Below are 14,970 nucleotides of genomic sequence, written 5' to 3'. Positions count from 1 at the left end.
AGAATCTAGGCCTATAGATCTATAGAAAACCCCTTTTCTTGGTACATGTACTACTAACTAGGTGTAGCCAGGCCATGTTAAGTAGTTCATAGCTAGCCGGTCTAGGTCCTAACCTTGATTTAATTATAGACTAAGAGGTCTAGAAATCTAACTGTTAGTTGTATTTTTCCTTTGTTGTAAGGTCTAATCAAATGAAGTTGTTGTAGCCTTACTACATTAACTAGTTAGGTATAGTACTGTATTCTGATTTATTTACCGGTATTTAGTGGCTCTGTATCCTTTTACAAATTGTACACTTTCTCATTCAGGAACATGGTCTTCAGTTGGCAGTGATGGCATGCTGAGTATCTGCAGAAATATGTTTGGCTAATCCTAGTGAAAATTTGCAACGCAAACATGGAATAACAATCCCCTAGGAGGACTTCTTCTGTAGCAGTGAAACGGCAAGAACAGCAGAATGTCGGATTTACAGGCAACCATAGAGTTCTCTGTGGAATTGGAACGCTTTCACAACATAGACCTGTTCCAGAGAGGGTGAGCTATACACAGTATGATAAACAAATAATAACCTTATCAGTTCCACATATCCACATTCTTGTACTGCCACTGGTTGTAGACGATATATACCATTACTTGTGCTGACCGTTTGAAACCCGCTCTTAAATATTAAACTCTTGCTATGAAAAAAAATAAATAAATAAAATAAAGCATGAGATTCAGCCAGGAAGCATAAATTGGCTACATGTATCTCAAGAAAATATTCCGTGACAAAAGAAGCAAAAGGGCAATTCCGCGGTAACGGAATTACAAATCAGAGAATTTTGGCTCATATTCTTTCACCCTGTATACTGGATTGGTTACTTTGCCTTCTCTTGATACATTTAAAAGATGCAGAGGTACTCAAACTGTCACCCCAAATACAAATTTGTTAAATGTTCTCACTTGGTTGGTTACAAAGGAGGTCTATGTCCGATGGTAACGGAATTACCAGAGAATTGAGTCACAACTTCAACTCTGACTTTGGGAGTTGTTTCTCTGAAATCTACACTATAGGTTGTTGTTTGATGTCATCTTTGATTGTGTCAACTTCAATTTAGTTGTATTGTTTTTTAAATATTTCATCACATTTTCACAGCAGCAGGCTTTTTCCCTGGAAAGTCAGTGGTAACGGAATTACACAAATGGTAACGGAATTACGCCTTCTGAAATACATTGGAAAAAATACACATTCTTGGTACTCATGTATTCTGAAATGTCTTGATAAAGATTGTTTATGCCTTTAGCTATAATATAACCACTAAATAAGTACTCTCTAGCCTTTTACCTTGAACTGCTACAAGTGCATAGGTGACAAATTAGTTTTTATTGTCAAAAAATATAAAATTTTCATGCTAACAACTGTGATTTGAAGTTGTAACTATGTCAATCAAGATCTCGTAACTTGTAAGGACCACATCCATCAAAATTTGTCTACTTTCAAGTTAAGAATTTCACACTCTGCAGGTAAATGACATCTATGACACATGGTAACGTAATTACGCTAGAATAGCCCTACACAAGTACAATTCTATAAATCCAGTCAACAATACTCAAATTTTCTTGTATTTCTTTTGTTGATATCATGCAAGACAGATTTCTCTGTTTTCTTCTTCCTAAATATGCCAATAATTGATAATATGTGTTAATTTCATACAAGTACAATGTGTATTGACACAAACATTATGTGCACACGCACAAGAAAATAATGAAAAACTGTCCGAATTGACACTGAATTTAAATCTAAATCATAAAGTGCCAATTTACAGTGCAAGATCACAGTGTGCATACCCATCATTGAACACAATGTTTGATACAAAGGATGCTTGAAACTTTTAATTTGCTAAGTGAAAAGATGCAATTATGGTTCAATGACAAATATAACAAATTACAATTCAATCATAAATTGAAAAGAAAATTTTCTTATATGATTATGGTACTGCACCAGTGCTCAATCATTATTATTTATATGTTGTGGCTTATATTAATCACTAAAAACTTGTGACATTTTACTAATAGCTGAAGTTGCCCCCTGGTATATAATGTAGTGCATAATTTGATAATTCTTTTACAGTGTAAAGTGTCCTACTTAAAATGAACTAAACTAAAATGAAATAGAATACAGCAAAATAACTTTGACAAACTACAACTTTTTGAACCATTATAGTGAGTCCACCAAATTCTGTTAATTCATAGAAAGGTAAGAGGGCCTCTTTTATCCATCTGCAAACTCACTGAGTTAGAGTCAGATTAATCAACCTGTGAATAATGTTAGTATTTACTTCTGACCACACAAAATTTCCAAATGATGTCTTCAGAAACACCACAGTGATTTGATCATCGACTGTAATCATGACTTGGCCTATGAATTTCCTACAAGTTTCCTGTCTCTGTCTTTCTTCTTTGACTTTGTCTATTTTCTCATCCTGAGTGTTGCCATTTAATCACAAGAAGTGTGCATCTTCTCTTTTGCAGTAAGTTGTATTTTGACTGCCTGACAGCAAATGATAAAATACACTGTAATGGCACTTGTATGAAAGGAAACTGGATTGTACAGCAAATGGTAACATGAAGAGTAAAGGTAGAAGCAGAAGCCCATTGACTTTAATATTTAAAATCTTCTTAGGATGGGAAAGTATAGGCCTAAATGTTTTATTTTAGAGCTGTATCACAATTACTGACTGGGGAAATGTTCATCATAAATGGTGTTTTTGTCTTTATTCCTTTTAAAAAGAAAGGATTAAATTAAAGAACAAATTTCAAAGGGTAGCAGATGCTCTGTATCAAATGGGCATGAAAATAAAAATACATAGTCTCTGTGGAGGAAAGATCTAAGAAACAGATGAAAGAAGGTCATAGTCATACACTTACCATTAAAGATAAAGGACTTGAGGATGAAAACAGGACATGTTCAATAAAAGGTCAGACTATCGACTTGGTGATGATAAAGCCTTTAGCATACAAAAAGATCAAAGGTGTCACATTCAGTGGGCATCCCATGTCAAATAATGACTTCTAATTGGTTCTATCACAATGTGTATGATCCTTCTCTTAAATTCTTGATCTTTCCTCACAAAATTATCCTGTTCATTTCTCCCTGTCAGTAGCACTAGCAGTGCTCTCTTTTCATTTTAAAGAAATTTTATGTCCTTCCTCTTCTTTCTAACCTTTGTTCAATTTATGCTGCATCACACCCATTCAATAGTCCCTCGTCACTATACTTAGATTTTGTATGGAACCATGAGACTTTTTAGCAAGACAATACATTGATATCTCAGAATTCAGTATGATTTTTAATATTTGAGAATGGGTATCTGTAGCAAACCTTATGAAGTTATCAGTTAGCACAGTCTCCATGTAGTTCTTGTGCATGAGGAAAGGTGAAAGAAGGGAGGAGACTTTCAGCACAAGAAGTCTTGTCAAGCGTGTACCCTGATGTTTAGGACTCACTGTCAGAGGCATCCAGCTATGCCGAGTCATGTCAGTGTACCATACCATACATATATTTCAACTTTCACTCCTTTACTGCCAATCACTAACACTGTTAAGCTCAATGATAATGCCCTGAAGCTATTTCATGAACAGTTCACGTGCATATTGGCACAAAAGTAGGTTATGTCATTCTCTTCCATATTAGATGTGCGTGTAATTCCGTTACCATGTAATTCCGTTACCACAATTACAGAAGAACTGAAGGAGATATTTCACAAAATGTTTTGTGAGTTTTCAGGGAGTCACATGTAGAGAAAAAATTTACAAGGGGAGAAAAAATCAGTGATTAGTTTGTTCAGGAGAAAACTTTTTTCATTTTTATGGTAACGGAATTACATTAATTTGTCAGTAGATTTTGAAAGTTTCTCAAAAAAATATCATAATGAGAGCGACTGAATGCTTCATTGAATGTGATTGTTGAAGCATAGGAAGAAAGATGTGGAAGTATGGTTAAAGCAGAGAGATATTTAAGTTGTTTCATTTTGAATTTTCATTTAATATCGCAAAATTTTAGATGAATACAATAAATAGTCTCCCAACTTTAAAAGTGTGTACAACAAAAACGAGGAAAGTTATTGGAAAAGGGTTTTTTGTTTCCGTAAATACAACAATCCGTCTGTACGGGAAACTTAAATTTCTGAGCATTTACTTAACTTTGAATTTTGCTGTTTTTGCCCTTCCCATACGGAATTGCCCAAAAGCTACATCATGTACATTGTACATATGTGCATAAAGCCATGCTCTGTTTTCAAAAGCAGTAATATTAGTAATGTGGACATGTTGGACTACATGTAGCATTTACTGGTAATTTATCTTTCCCACTTTGTTTTCATTGTGAACAATGGAGTGCACATAATTCAACACCTATTTTAATGGTTCTCAATCTTTTTGTGTGTGTGAATGTCATGATGACTGGTTGTATGCTTTGTTGTTTAGTCTTTACTAAAATTTAGCTGCAACTTGTACAGTGTACAAGTAAATTCCACACAACATACCTTGTAGTTGTACTTTGTCTTTGTGTGGCCAACTACAACGCACTCCCAGGATTATGGTGAAGTCCTCAGGAACAGCAGTTGTCTTTCATCGTAACAAATACAAGTAAAATACACGCAAATAAAGGAAACACACAAACCATGCATACGTATTTTGAATACACATAGAAGTCTATAATGCTAAAAAGCAATGCCAAATGGGATGCTAGAACATTGTATCTCATGATTTTCATCGAAATCATGGAGAACATACAGTGTATACTGTACTTGTTTCCATTTTCACGCTTTAGTTTGAAAACACATGCTATACTCTAGGTATAAAAAGTCATAATTTAGGATTTGACTATTTGTATAGTTTGTCATTCCAAAGGTTCAGTTTCATTATCGTGAAGGCTGGTTACTCTATTCTAAAAAGGCTCACTCAATGTACAAAGTTATGTTAAACCTAGGATTCACTATTCTAAGGTTTTTTAATTGTCCATGAAATAGGCATCATTATTCCGAAGCTTTGGGGCAAGTCCAAGATAAGGTCCCCTCAGAAGGCAAAATTTCATCTTTGCTCAATATTGACATGTTTGGTATCATTTTGAAGCTTATGAGTTGAAGTTTTGATTTCCATGGACGAAAAAATTATATTACGTAAATTTATGCAAATTTCAAGGGCTTCATTTGCATAAATGTGAAACACAGCGTTACGTATGGGACATTTATAAAAATTCATATTAATTCAAAGGAAAGCAAATGATATTTGATTAATATGTGGACATAAGAAGTTCATCAAATAGTTTAACTTGGTATGAAAATTTAGGGATTATGCAAATGATTATGCAAATTAGCTCGTGTCCTATCATGAGATGTCCCATAATTTGTATGTGACAAATTGAGGTCATTTTTTTAGGTTTATTCTGAAATTGCTAAGGTTATATTAATGCCCTTTTGGAAAGTTCTAATTTATTGTTTAGAGAAATTAAATACCATAGAAAAAAGAAAAAACAGTAAAAGGAATATTTTTTATTAGGCATTGAAATAATGTTACGTATAATGGGACAAATGCGTTACGTACGTGTATGGGACATCCTCATACATAATGCATGTGAATGCATGTAGCTAGCTGGGAAGGTCTCTCAGTACACAAATGGTCAATCATCCTGAAGAAAGCATCCCAACATTGTAGCTACTTTTTGAGTTATAGACACTTTAAACAATACATGTACTTGACTGAACAATTTTCAGAAAGGGGGAGGGGAAAATGGCAAAGTACACAATGAAAAATCAGCATTAAAGGGATGGTATAGTTTTTTGTAGAAATGGGGATTCAGTTTTCAACATTTAATGAGATGATTGGAAACAAATTATGAATTACTAAAGAGCATACAATCTTAAGACTAGAGGAATTCAAAGTTTAGTGATTGAGATCCAATTTGAAATGGTTGTGATATAAATATTTAAAAAAAATAAAGAAAAATGATTTTTTTTTTTTCATTGCAAGTGATACACTAATTGTCCTTATTCAGGTTTCAATGATAGCCACGACAAAATTCATGGGTATACATACTGAGGTGTGACTCGAATCAATGACCTGACTGCTAGACAGACATCATATATACATCACTTGGGTTCCACGCAGCAGGTATTGCTTATTAAAATTTATAAAAATTAATATTTCTTGTGTCAAGTTGTTTTTTATTGAAACGAAATGGCAAACTGCCCTTCATCAATGGAAGTAAACACTTTAAACTATGCAATTTTTCAGTAGTAACTATCCTGATAAAAATAGGGCATACATACTCAGGTTGGTCATAAAAATATAGAATACATGTATGATTAAATATGATTATGATGGTAAATATTTGGGGAATATTGTTCCCTTGTCAATCTGGATCAGTATTTGAGTAGTTTCAACTGATTCCATTTCAATAATTATGCAAAAATTTGTTTATGGGTATTTTTCAAAATTATTTTGCAAAATACCCATAAACATGTCTCTCCACACACTAAACGAATGGGGGACAAAGGGCATGCACACTCAGGTTGGTCATAAAAATATAAAAATACGATTGAATATGATTAGGATGGTGAATATTTGGGGAATATTGTTTCCTTGACAATCTGGATCAGTATTTGAGTAGTTTCAACTGATTTTACTTCAATTGTATGCAAAATACCCATAAACATGGTTCTTCACACACTAAATGAATGGGGGACAAACTGTCCCATACGTAACTGTCCCATACGTAACATGTCATGTCTGTCTTTAATTTGAACCTGTAATTAGAGCTTTTTACCTAATGACACGAAACTTACCTGTGATAATCTTGAGTGTTGTGACTTTCATCACAGTGAGTTACAAGTTGTAGAATGAAATACTTTCAGAGAGTTTTGAGGTTGAAAAAAATGTTCAAAAAAACAAAATTTTTCTGGTCCCATACGTAACGGCACATATTTTCTCTTCTAGAGTATAATTGTGAAGGTCATTTTTCTCCATTTTTTGCATGATTATACTTCTCCTAGATATCAATCACCATGATAAAGTTTAATATCATCAAAAGCCATTAACACTATTTTTCAGGTCATAAAAGTCTCTGAATGTCCCATACATAACGCGCATGTTATCTTGGACTTGCCCTTTGTTCTTCCAAAAATTCAGTATTTCAAAAGTTCATAATTCCAATTTAAGTTAGAAATGTCATTGTCCCAAAGGTTTGTAAATTCGAAAATGAAAAAAGTTTCAGTATTCTGAAGGTTTCGTAATCTAATAATAAAAAAGTTTGCTATCCCGAAGGTTCATTTAATCTGAAGACGATAAGGAGTGTAATTTTTATGCCTCCGCAACGAAGTGGCTGGAGGCATTACATGTATGTTTTCGGGTCGTCCGTCCGTCCGTCCGTCCCGTTTTGTTTTGTCGATATCTCAAGAACCGTGTGGTGGTTTTACATCAAACTTGGTATGAGGGTATATCCTTGGGGGATAATACTTTGTGTGGATTTTAGGGTCACAGGGTCAAAGGTCGAAGGTCACAGATTATTTTGTGAAAAAAAATTTGAAATTTCATGTTTTTCTCCATATCTCGCAAATGGTTCGAGGTATCTTCATGGAACTTAGTATATATGCTTGTACCGATGGGCAGTGATTATCTAGGGAAGTTGGGGGTCATGGGTCAAAGGTCAGGGGGGTCAAAGGTCAAGGTCAACTTCTCAAAATATCACTACTTTCCTTATATTTATGCAATGAATGAAGTTTTTTTTAACTTGATTACCCAATATATATTCTGTGGGAGGTTTCTTGCCAAAAGGTCAAAAGGTCAAAGGTCAAGTGAAAGTGCTGAATTGCACTTTTTCCTCCATATCTCAAAAGTAACTCAAGGTATCATCATGAAACTTACATATTTATGCATGTTCAACCTAACAGTGATTCTCTTTGGAACTGTGAGGTCAAAGGTCAAAGGCCAGGTTAAATGCTATTTTCCCATTTGATAATGAAATTATACTTTTTCTCAATACCTTGAAAAATTACTCAATGCATAAACTTATAAAAGGGTCAAAAGTCAAGTAAAAATCATCAGTTCCCCAAATACCTGCACTCTGACATTTTAATCATTCATCCAATTGAACCTAGTTATCTAGGAAAGTGAACATTCAGCACATTTGTGTCAAACCTGTCATTTTAATATTTTGCCAGTTGTTTGAAACTGTCATCACACATTGTCAAGACATTGTACTATAGACCTATTAGGAGAACCATGCATTATGGCGGAGGCATATCAGTCGCCGTAGCGATATATCTAGTTAGTTCTGTTAGTGTACACTCACCTTTTTTTTTATTGTTTGGATTACGAAACCATTATGGTGTATCATATTCCGACTATTAAAACTGAACAGAATAATGATGATTCTTTAATCATTGTTGGATTAATGAACTTTCGGAATGATGCCATGAATGTTCGTATGTACAAACGAACCTCATTTCATTAGATTGTATCGACAAAAGTTCGTGGTAACAGTGCATTTTTTTACAAGAAGTGGAATATACTGTAAAGCGATATAAAGCTGTGTCACTAAAATGTGAAGCATTTGCCTACATTGTAGATGCAGACCACTATCAATGTGTTCTATTTTTTTTTTTTTTTTTTTTTTTTGCAAGCATCTGCATTTCATTATAATGCAGGACAGCAATAGAGTACCATGTATTGTGCATGTTTTTCTTTGTCAATGGCGCTCAGAAAAATGACTTCGTGATAACGAAAATTTTACTCTGACCTTGTTTGTTAAAGCAAATTTTGTACCATAGACATCAGGGAAAATAATTTGGGGACCTGAATTTGTGTAACAGGAGTGCATTGTATTGTGTTGCCTATTTGTATGAGGAGGAGTAGTACACATCGCATTGTGACATCAAGATGGGCCATTTTCTGGGCATTCCAGACAATTTTTTACATCATGTATCAGAAAGTACATTAGAAATTGTTTAGTAGTGCTATCTGGTACTATAGATTTGTGGGATTCATTGTGGCCCCTATAAGCAATAGTGAATTTACAAACCAGTACTCTGAAAAACCCCAGTTATAATGCACTGAAGAAGGATGGTGACATAAAATATTGTACAGCATTTGTGTACACTTGAAAGGCTCACAGTACCGTACTGTATTGTAGTGCTCACTGTAACCCACTACGAGATTTTCTACGAGTAGAAATTCTACTTGCTTTTAACAAGTTGGAACATTGTTTAGAGTTTGTACGGTATGCATGCTTTCTCCTTTTGTTCTGCTTCCTTGAGCACCCAGTTATGCATTTTTTATGTAATTTGTAAAGCTGCTGCATGTCATCATCCTCGTTCATTGTGATTTGTTATCAATTTGGAAAACATTCTTATTCGTCATCCCAAGCCCTTTAAAATTCTGAATGTCTTTACAAAGTACATGCCAGGGATAACCAATGTGTACAGTGTGTAGACCCATATTCAAGTTAAAAAATCTAAAAGTCATCTGGAGGTCTCCTTTAAGTTACAATTGTAATTGAAGACACCCATATGCAACACTACACAGTGAAAGTCACGAAGTGTGATACATAACCTTGGTACTGAGTACCATCAAGTGTAATTAAAAATGTACAGCTGTTATAAAAGTACAAACCTGTATGGTGTCCGGCACTACACTGTAGATGAATTCCAGATGCTATAAAAAGTGTTAAGTTCTTGCTCCTGGAGAAAAAAAAAAGACAAAAAAAAAAGTCAAATGATAAATTAGCCATATAATGTATTCTATCAGATTGGAGGTGTGAAGTCCTCTAGAACTACATTTGAGTAAGAAATCAATGTGTACCAGGGACAAATTGTACTGTATATCCTGCTGATATGTTGTCTATGTTTGTAGTAGACTGTGAGATATATTAATGAAATACAGTGTACAATGTAGATGGATATAAATAGATAGAAGGATGGATGGAATGATTGATTGCTCTGTAGATTGATTTGGATATATGCTACCCACTGAGTGGGAATTGGATTTCCTCTATTGCCACGGTAACCCTGAAACGACCGAAATATTCTGTTGTGGTGGGGAGAAGGAGAGATTTTAGGTGGGAAGCAACTTATTTGTTGAAGAGGTGATCCTAAGGGACAGCCTTTTTTTTCTGAAATTCATTTCAGTATTAAAGACTTCTTGGTAGAGGAAACTGCAGTGCATACAGATTGTACAAAACTACAATGTACTTTGTGTTCAGTTTAGAGTTCACCTTTCTTTATTGCTGTAATTGTTTGGCGCTGTAGCCAGTAGAAAAGAAAAAAGTTCTAAATACTGTACATATGTAAACAAACTGAAGTTTGGTCGTACCTGCTACCTAAGTTTCTTTTATTTGAAGCTATGTCAAATTGTTGTTGAAAATTGATGCTGATATTAAATGTATCAAAAAAGCCCTAAATGTTTTGATGCCCAGATGTAAGAAATGTACAATACATCTTCAGTATTGCTCATAAACAGTAGTGCTGGAATGTACATCCCACTGGGTAGGCCCTTATTTTTTAAATCATTCATTTCGGCATTTATGAGCACAGTGATACAGTGTAGTTGTTCATAACATCATACTATATTGACAGCATAAATGACAAACTTCTGATCTGAAGATTTGAACACTTCACATACAATGTACATCTATAGGATGTACAGTAGCTCAGTGAGCAAAGTTAACAATTTTTAAGTTGTATCTTTTTAAACATGGATTTCTGTCAGCTGAAATGTCTTTGATCAAGTTGAATGATTAATTGAACTTCAGCCTCTTTTGCAGATACTTTTCTCATGATGGCACAGAAAAATTCGACCTTCAGTAATATGTTTGCTCACCATGATTACATGTGTACATATCATACAGCAGTACTCAACGTGTACAAATTGTATTGTGCATGCTGTGTTCACTATCACACAGAACAATGAACCTTAATTATGATTACACTGCTGCAATTGCAGTGTATTCATTATTCCCCTGTGTAATGAGCATTACCTGTCAAAGTACACATGTAGGCACTGACAGTTGTCACCATGTTCTCCATTTGATCAGCATCATTAGGCATCTGAAACAGACCATTCTGTCCAGCCTATTTAATAGGCAGTACAGTGTAAATACACAGTTCCAGGAAGTACTTTTGCATTCAACTTTTAAAGCCACTCATAAAAACAGAGCATTTCAGTGACATCAACAAATCGACATCGACAAACCACCAAAACTTACAACTATTTGAATACATGCAGAAAATTCATCAAATCTGGTATTGAAAAAGTGCATCAGTTTATCCTTTTGAGAGAGAGGGAGAGAAAAAAAAGACTGCTGCTGGCATACACATTGTAGTAGGGTACACTGTAGTTCTACAGGATGTACATGTACATCTCTTTGTGTGTTTTGTAGTATTATGTATGGAATGGTGGGAGTTTTTGTATTTCTGTTTTCTTCTTTTTGTAATAGTCTACTGTGAATATACTTTAATCCCCAGATACAGTTGTAGTGACCCTTTGCCTGTTGTAGCCACTTTGATTTACAGTGTACGTGTATCATGCAGTTCTAATACAATACTTAGGTGGACAATAATTTGCTGTGATTGTAAAACAGTTACAAACTTCAGGGTGAGCTAAAATTCTGTTTGTATGCTTATTCAAAAGCTACATACATGTGCACTATACTTTCTATGTCTCACACAACAGCTTGTCTTTTTTTATTTTTTTATTTTTTTATTTTTTATTTTTTGGGGGGGATAACCAATTTGTTTCCTGAGAGTAAAAGAAACTAACAACAGGGGACTTTTCTGCGCTCATTCATTTCTGAGCACAACAATTACAACTTCTGTAGCTTTGCATAACGAGTAAAATTCTAAACCTTCTGCTGTACCCAATGTTTGAATGGGATTATGTGCATGTGGTGTGTATTCTATGACTTGATGGAATTAGATTACAGAAACTATCAACTGTTCAAGTGGTCACATGTCCTTAAACAGGGGCGGATCCAGGAATTCTGTAAAGGGGAGGCGCCTTTACAAAATTAAAAGGGGGCTCGGGGTGCACACGCCCCCATTTTTGCCTTTTCTTTCTTTTGCTTAATAAAAAATAAAGAGGGGGCGCGCGCCCCCAGTGCACCCCCTCTGGATCCGCCACTGTTAAAGGTCACATTGATAATAAAACAAGTTCAGTAATATTCATGTACAGTGCCTTTTTCCACTTTACACAAAGTGCATTTTGTTTCCCTTTAGTGGTCACTGTTTGCAGGTTTGACCAACTGATTTTTTATATCATTTACAACATGCAGAGATGCTTTGATAAATGTTGTACTTTTCTTTTTGCAGCATTTTGTACTGGTTTGGGGGGAGGGGGTGCCAAAAATACTGCAGGTTTAGTTGGAAGTACCATTTTCCCAAAATTGTATTACTATGCATGTTTAATTCTGGAATGGTAAAATCGAGAGCTGGTTTTCCACCAAACATACCTTTTCAGGCCTACAAAATACTGCATTGGTGTTAAAGTTGGCATCCCTGATATAAATGCACATTGTATGCTCATCCTTCACTGTAGAAAGGGAAGTTGATGCCTTTACAGGCATATTCAAAGAAATCATATTTTGGTCCGTTGCATCAAATGGACTACCAGTATTGAAAATTGGCTGAGACTGTCAATCCAGGCATACAAGTAGCAAGATACCCCTGATAGGATAAATTGTATTTTTCAAGGTCATTATCTGTGGACTGCCACGGTAGTCATTTGTCATCTTACAAACTATTTTTGTGCTCTAGATATTTACTCGCAATGAAGTAGCATGTACTGTACAAATGTACGGTTTTGACAACGGGCATCACTTCATCTTTACTGTGTATCAGTATTCCAAGCATTTGTGACCGGCGACAACGGTTTCAGGCAAAAGTCGGGAATTTTGAAAATTCATTTTTTCACTGAATCACATTGCTCATTTCCTAAGCTTTGCATTGATATAAAACACTTGTATTCTTCGGCACCATAAGTGGGCATAGAAAGAGAAATAAAATGCACTTTTTAAGTTGTTAGCCCCACAAAATTGCGAGAAAACAGGCTTTGAAGATTCACCTCTTTCTCAAGGACAATGTCCGAGCGGCGATGCGAGGGGAGAATCACCCATCCGTACGATGGTGCCAATCGATGTTAAGCCCCGCCTTTAGCAACCACATCGCCTTCTGATTGGCTCCCTGAGAGAGTCAAATTTCCCGGGCACCTTCCTCGGAGCTCAGCGTGTGGAGCCGAAAAACAATGCGTTTCGCTCGGGTTTGTTTACCAGTACAGGGCAAGTCCAAGATAACACGCGCGTTACGTATGGGACATTCAGAGACTTTTATGACCTGAAAAATAGTGTTAATGGCTTTTGATCATATTAAACTTTATCATGGTGATTGATATCTAGGAGAAGTATAATCATGCAAAAAATGGAGAAAAATGACCTTCACAATTATATTCTAGAAGAGAAAATATGTGCCGTTACGTATGGGACCAGAAAAATTTTGTTTTTTTGAACATTTTTTTCAACCTCAAAACTCTCTGAAAGTATTTCATTCTACAACTTGTAACTCACTATGATGAAAGTCACAACACTCAAGATTATCATAGGTAAGTTTCGTGTCATTAGGTAAAAAGCTCTAATTACAGGTTCTAATTAAAGACAGACATGACGTGTTACGTATGGGACAGTTACGTATGGGACAGTTTGTCCCCCATTCATTTAGTGTGTGAAGAACCATGTTTATGGGTATTTTGCATACTTATTGAAGTAAAATCAGTTGAAACTACTCAAATACTGATCCAGATTGTCAAGGAAACAATATTCCCCAAATATTCACCATCCTAATCATATTCAATCATATTTTTATATTTTTATGACCAACCTGAGTATGCATGCCCTTTGTCCCCCATTCGTTTAGTGTGTGGAGAGACACATTTATGGGTATTTTGCAAAATAATTTTGCAAAATAATTTTGCAAAATACCCATAAACAAATTTTTGCATAATTATTGAAATGGAATCAGTTGAAACTACTCAAATACTGATCCAGATTGACAAGGGAACAATATTCCCCAAATATTTACCATCATAATCATATTTAATCATATTCTATATTTTCATGACCAACCTGAGTATGGGGTATGCCCTATTTTTATCAGGATAGTTACTACTGAAAAACTGAATAGTTTAAAGTGTTTACTTCCATTGATGAAGGGCAGTTTGCCATTTCCTTTCAATAAAAAACAACTTGACACAAGAAATATTACAAAATAAGCAATACCTGCTGCGTGGAACCCCTGTGATCGAGTAGATATATGATGTCTCTCTAGCAGTCAGGTCATTGATTCGAGTCACACCTCAGTATGTATACCCATGAATTTTGTCGTGGCTATTATTGAAACCTGAATAAGGACAATTTGTGTATCACTTGCAATAAAAAAAAATCATTTTACTTTATATTCTTTTTAAATATTTATATCACAACCATTTCAAATTGGATCTCCATCACTAAACTTTGAATTCCTCTAGTCTTAGGATTGTATGCTCTTTAGTAATTCATATAATTGGTTTCCAATCATCTCATTAAATGTTGAAAACTGAATCCCCATTTCTACAAAAAACTATACCATCCCTTTAATGCTGTTTTTTCATTGTGTATTTTGCCATTTCCCCCTCCCCCTTTCTGAAAATTGTTCAGTCAAGTACATGTATTGTTTAAAGTGTCTATAACTCAAAAAGTAGCGACAATGTCGGGATGCTTTCTTCAGGATGATTGACCATTTGTGTACTGAGAGACCTTCCCAGCTAGCTACATGCATTCACATGCATTATGTATGAGGATGTCCCATACGTAACGCATTTGTCCCATACGTAACATTATTTCAATGCCTTATAAAAAATATTCCTTTTACTGTTTTTTCTTTTTTCTGTGGTATTTGATTTCTCTAAACA

General features: G+C 34.9%; 1 protein-coding gene across 1 annotated transcript in view; it reads left to right on the top strand.

Moving 5' to 3' along the window:
* Positions 1–457: 457 nt before the first annotated feature.
* LOC139718381 (protein FAM135A-like) overlaps positions 458–14,970 on the top strand; it is a 59,271-nt gene continuing 44,758 nt past the window's right edge. Inside the window, exon 1 of the mRNA XM_071629851.1 lies at positions 458–534. Coding sequence (XP_071485952.1) covers positions 458–534 — 77 coding nt within the window. The remainder of the gene's footprint in view (positions 535–14,970) is intronic.

This window comes from Diadema antillarum, unplaced genomic scaffold, assembly GCF_040938485.1.
Source record: "Diadema antillarum isolate AM-2024a unplaced genomic scaffold, OU_Dant_1.0 scf00000093, whole genome shotgun sequence".
Taxonomy (NCBI): domain Eukaryota; kingdom Metazoa; phylum Echinodermata; class Echinoidea; order Diadematoida; family Diadematidae; genus Diadema; species Diadema antillarum.
Note: the sequence above shows the minus strand (reverse complement) of the source record. Positions and strands in the feature narration are given on the sequence as shown.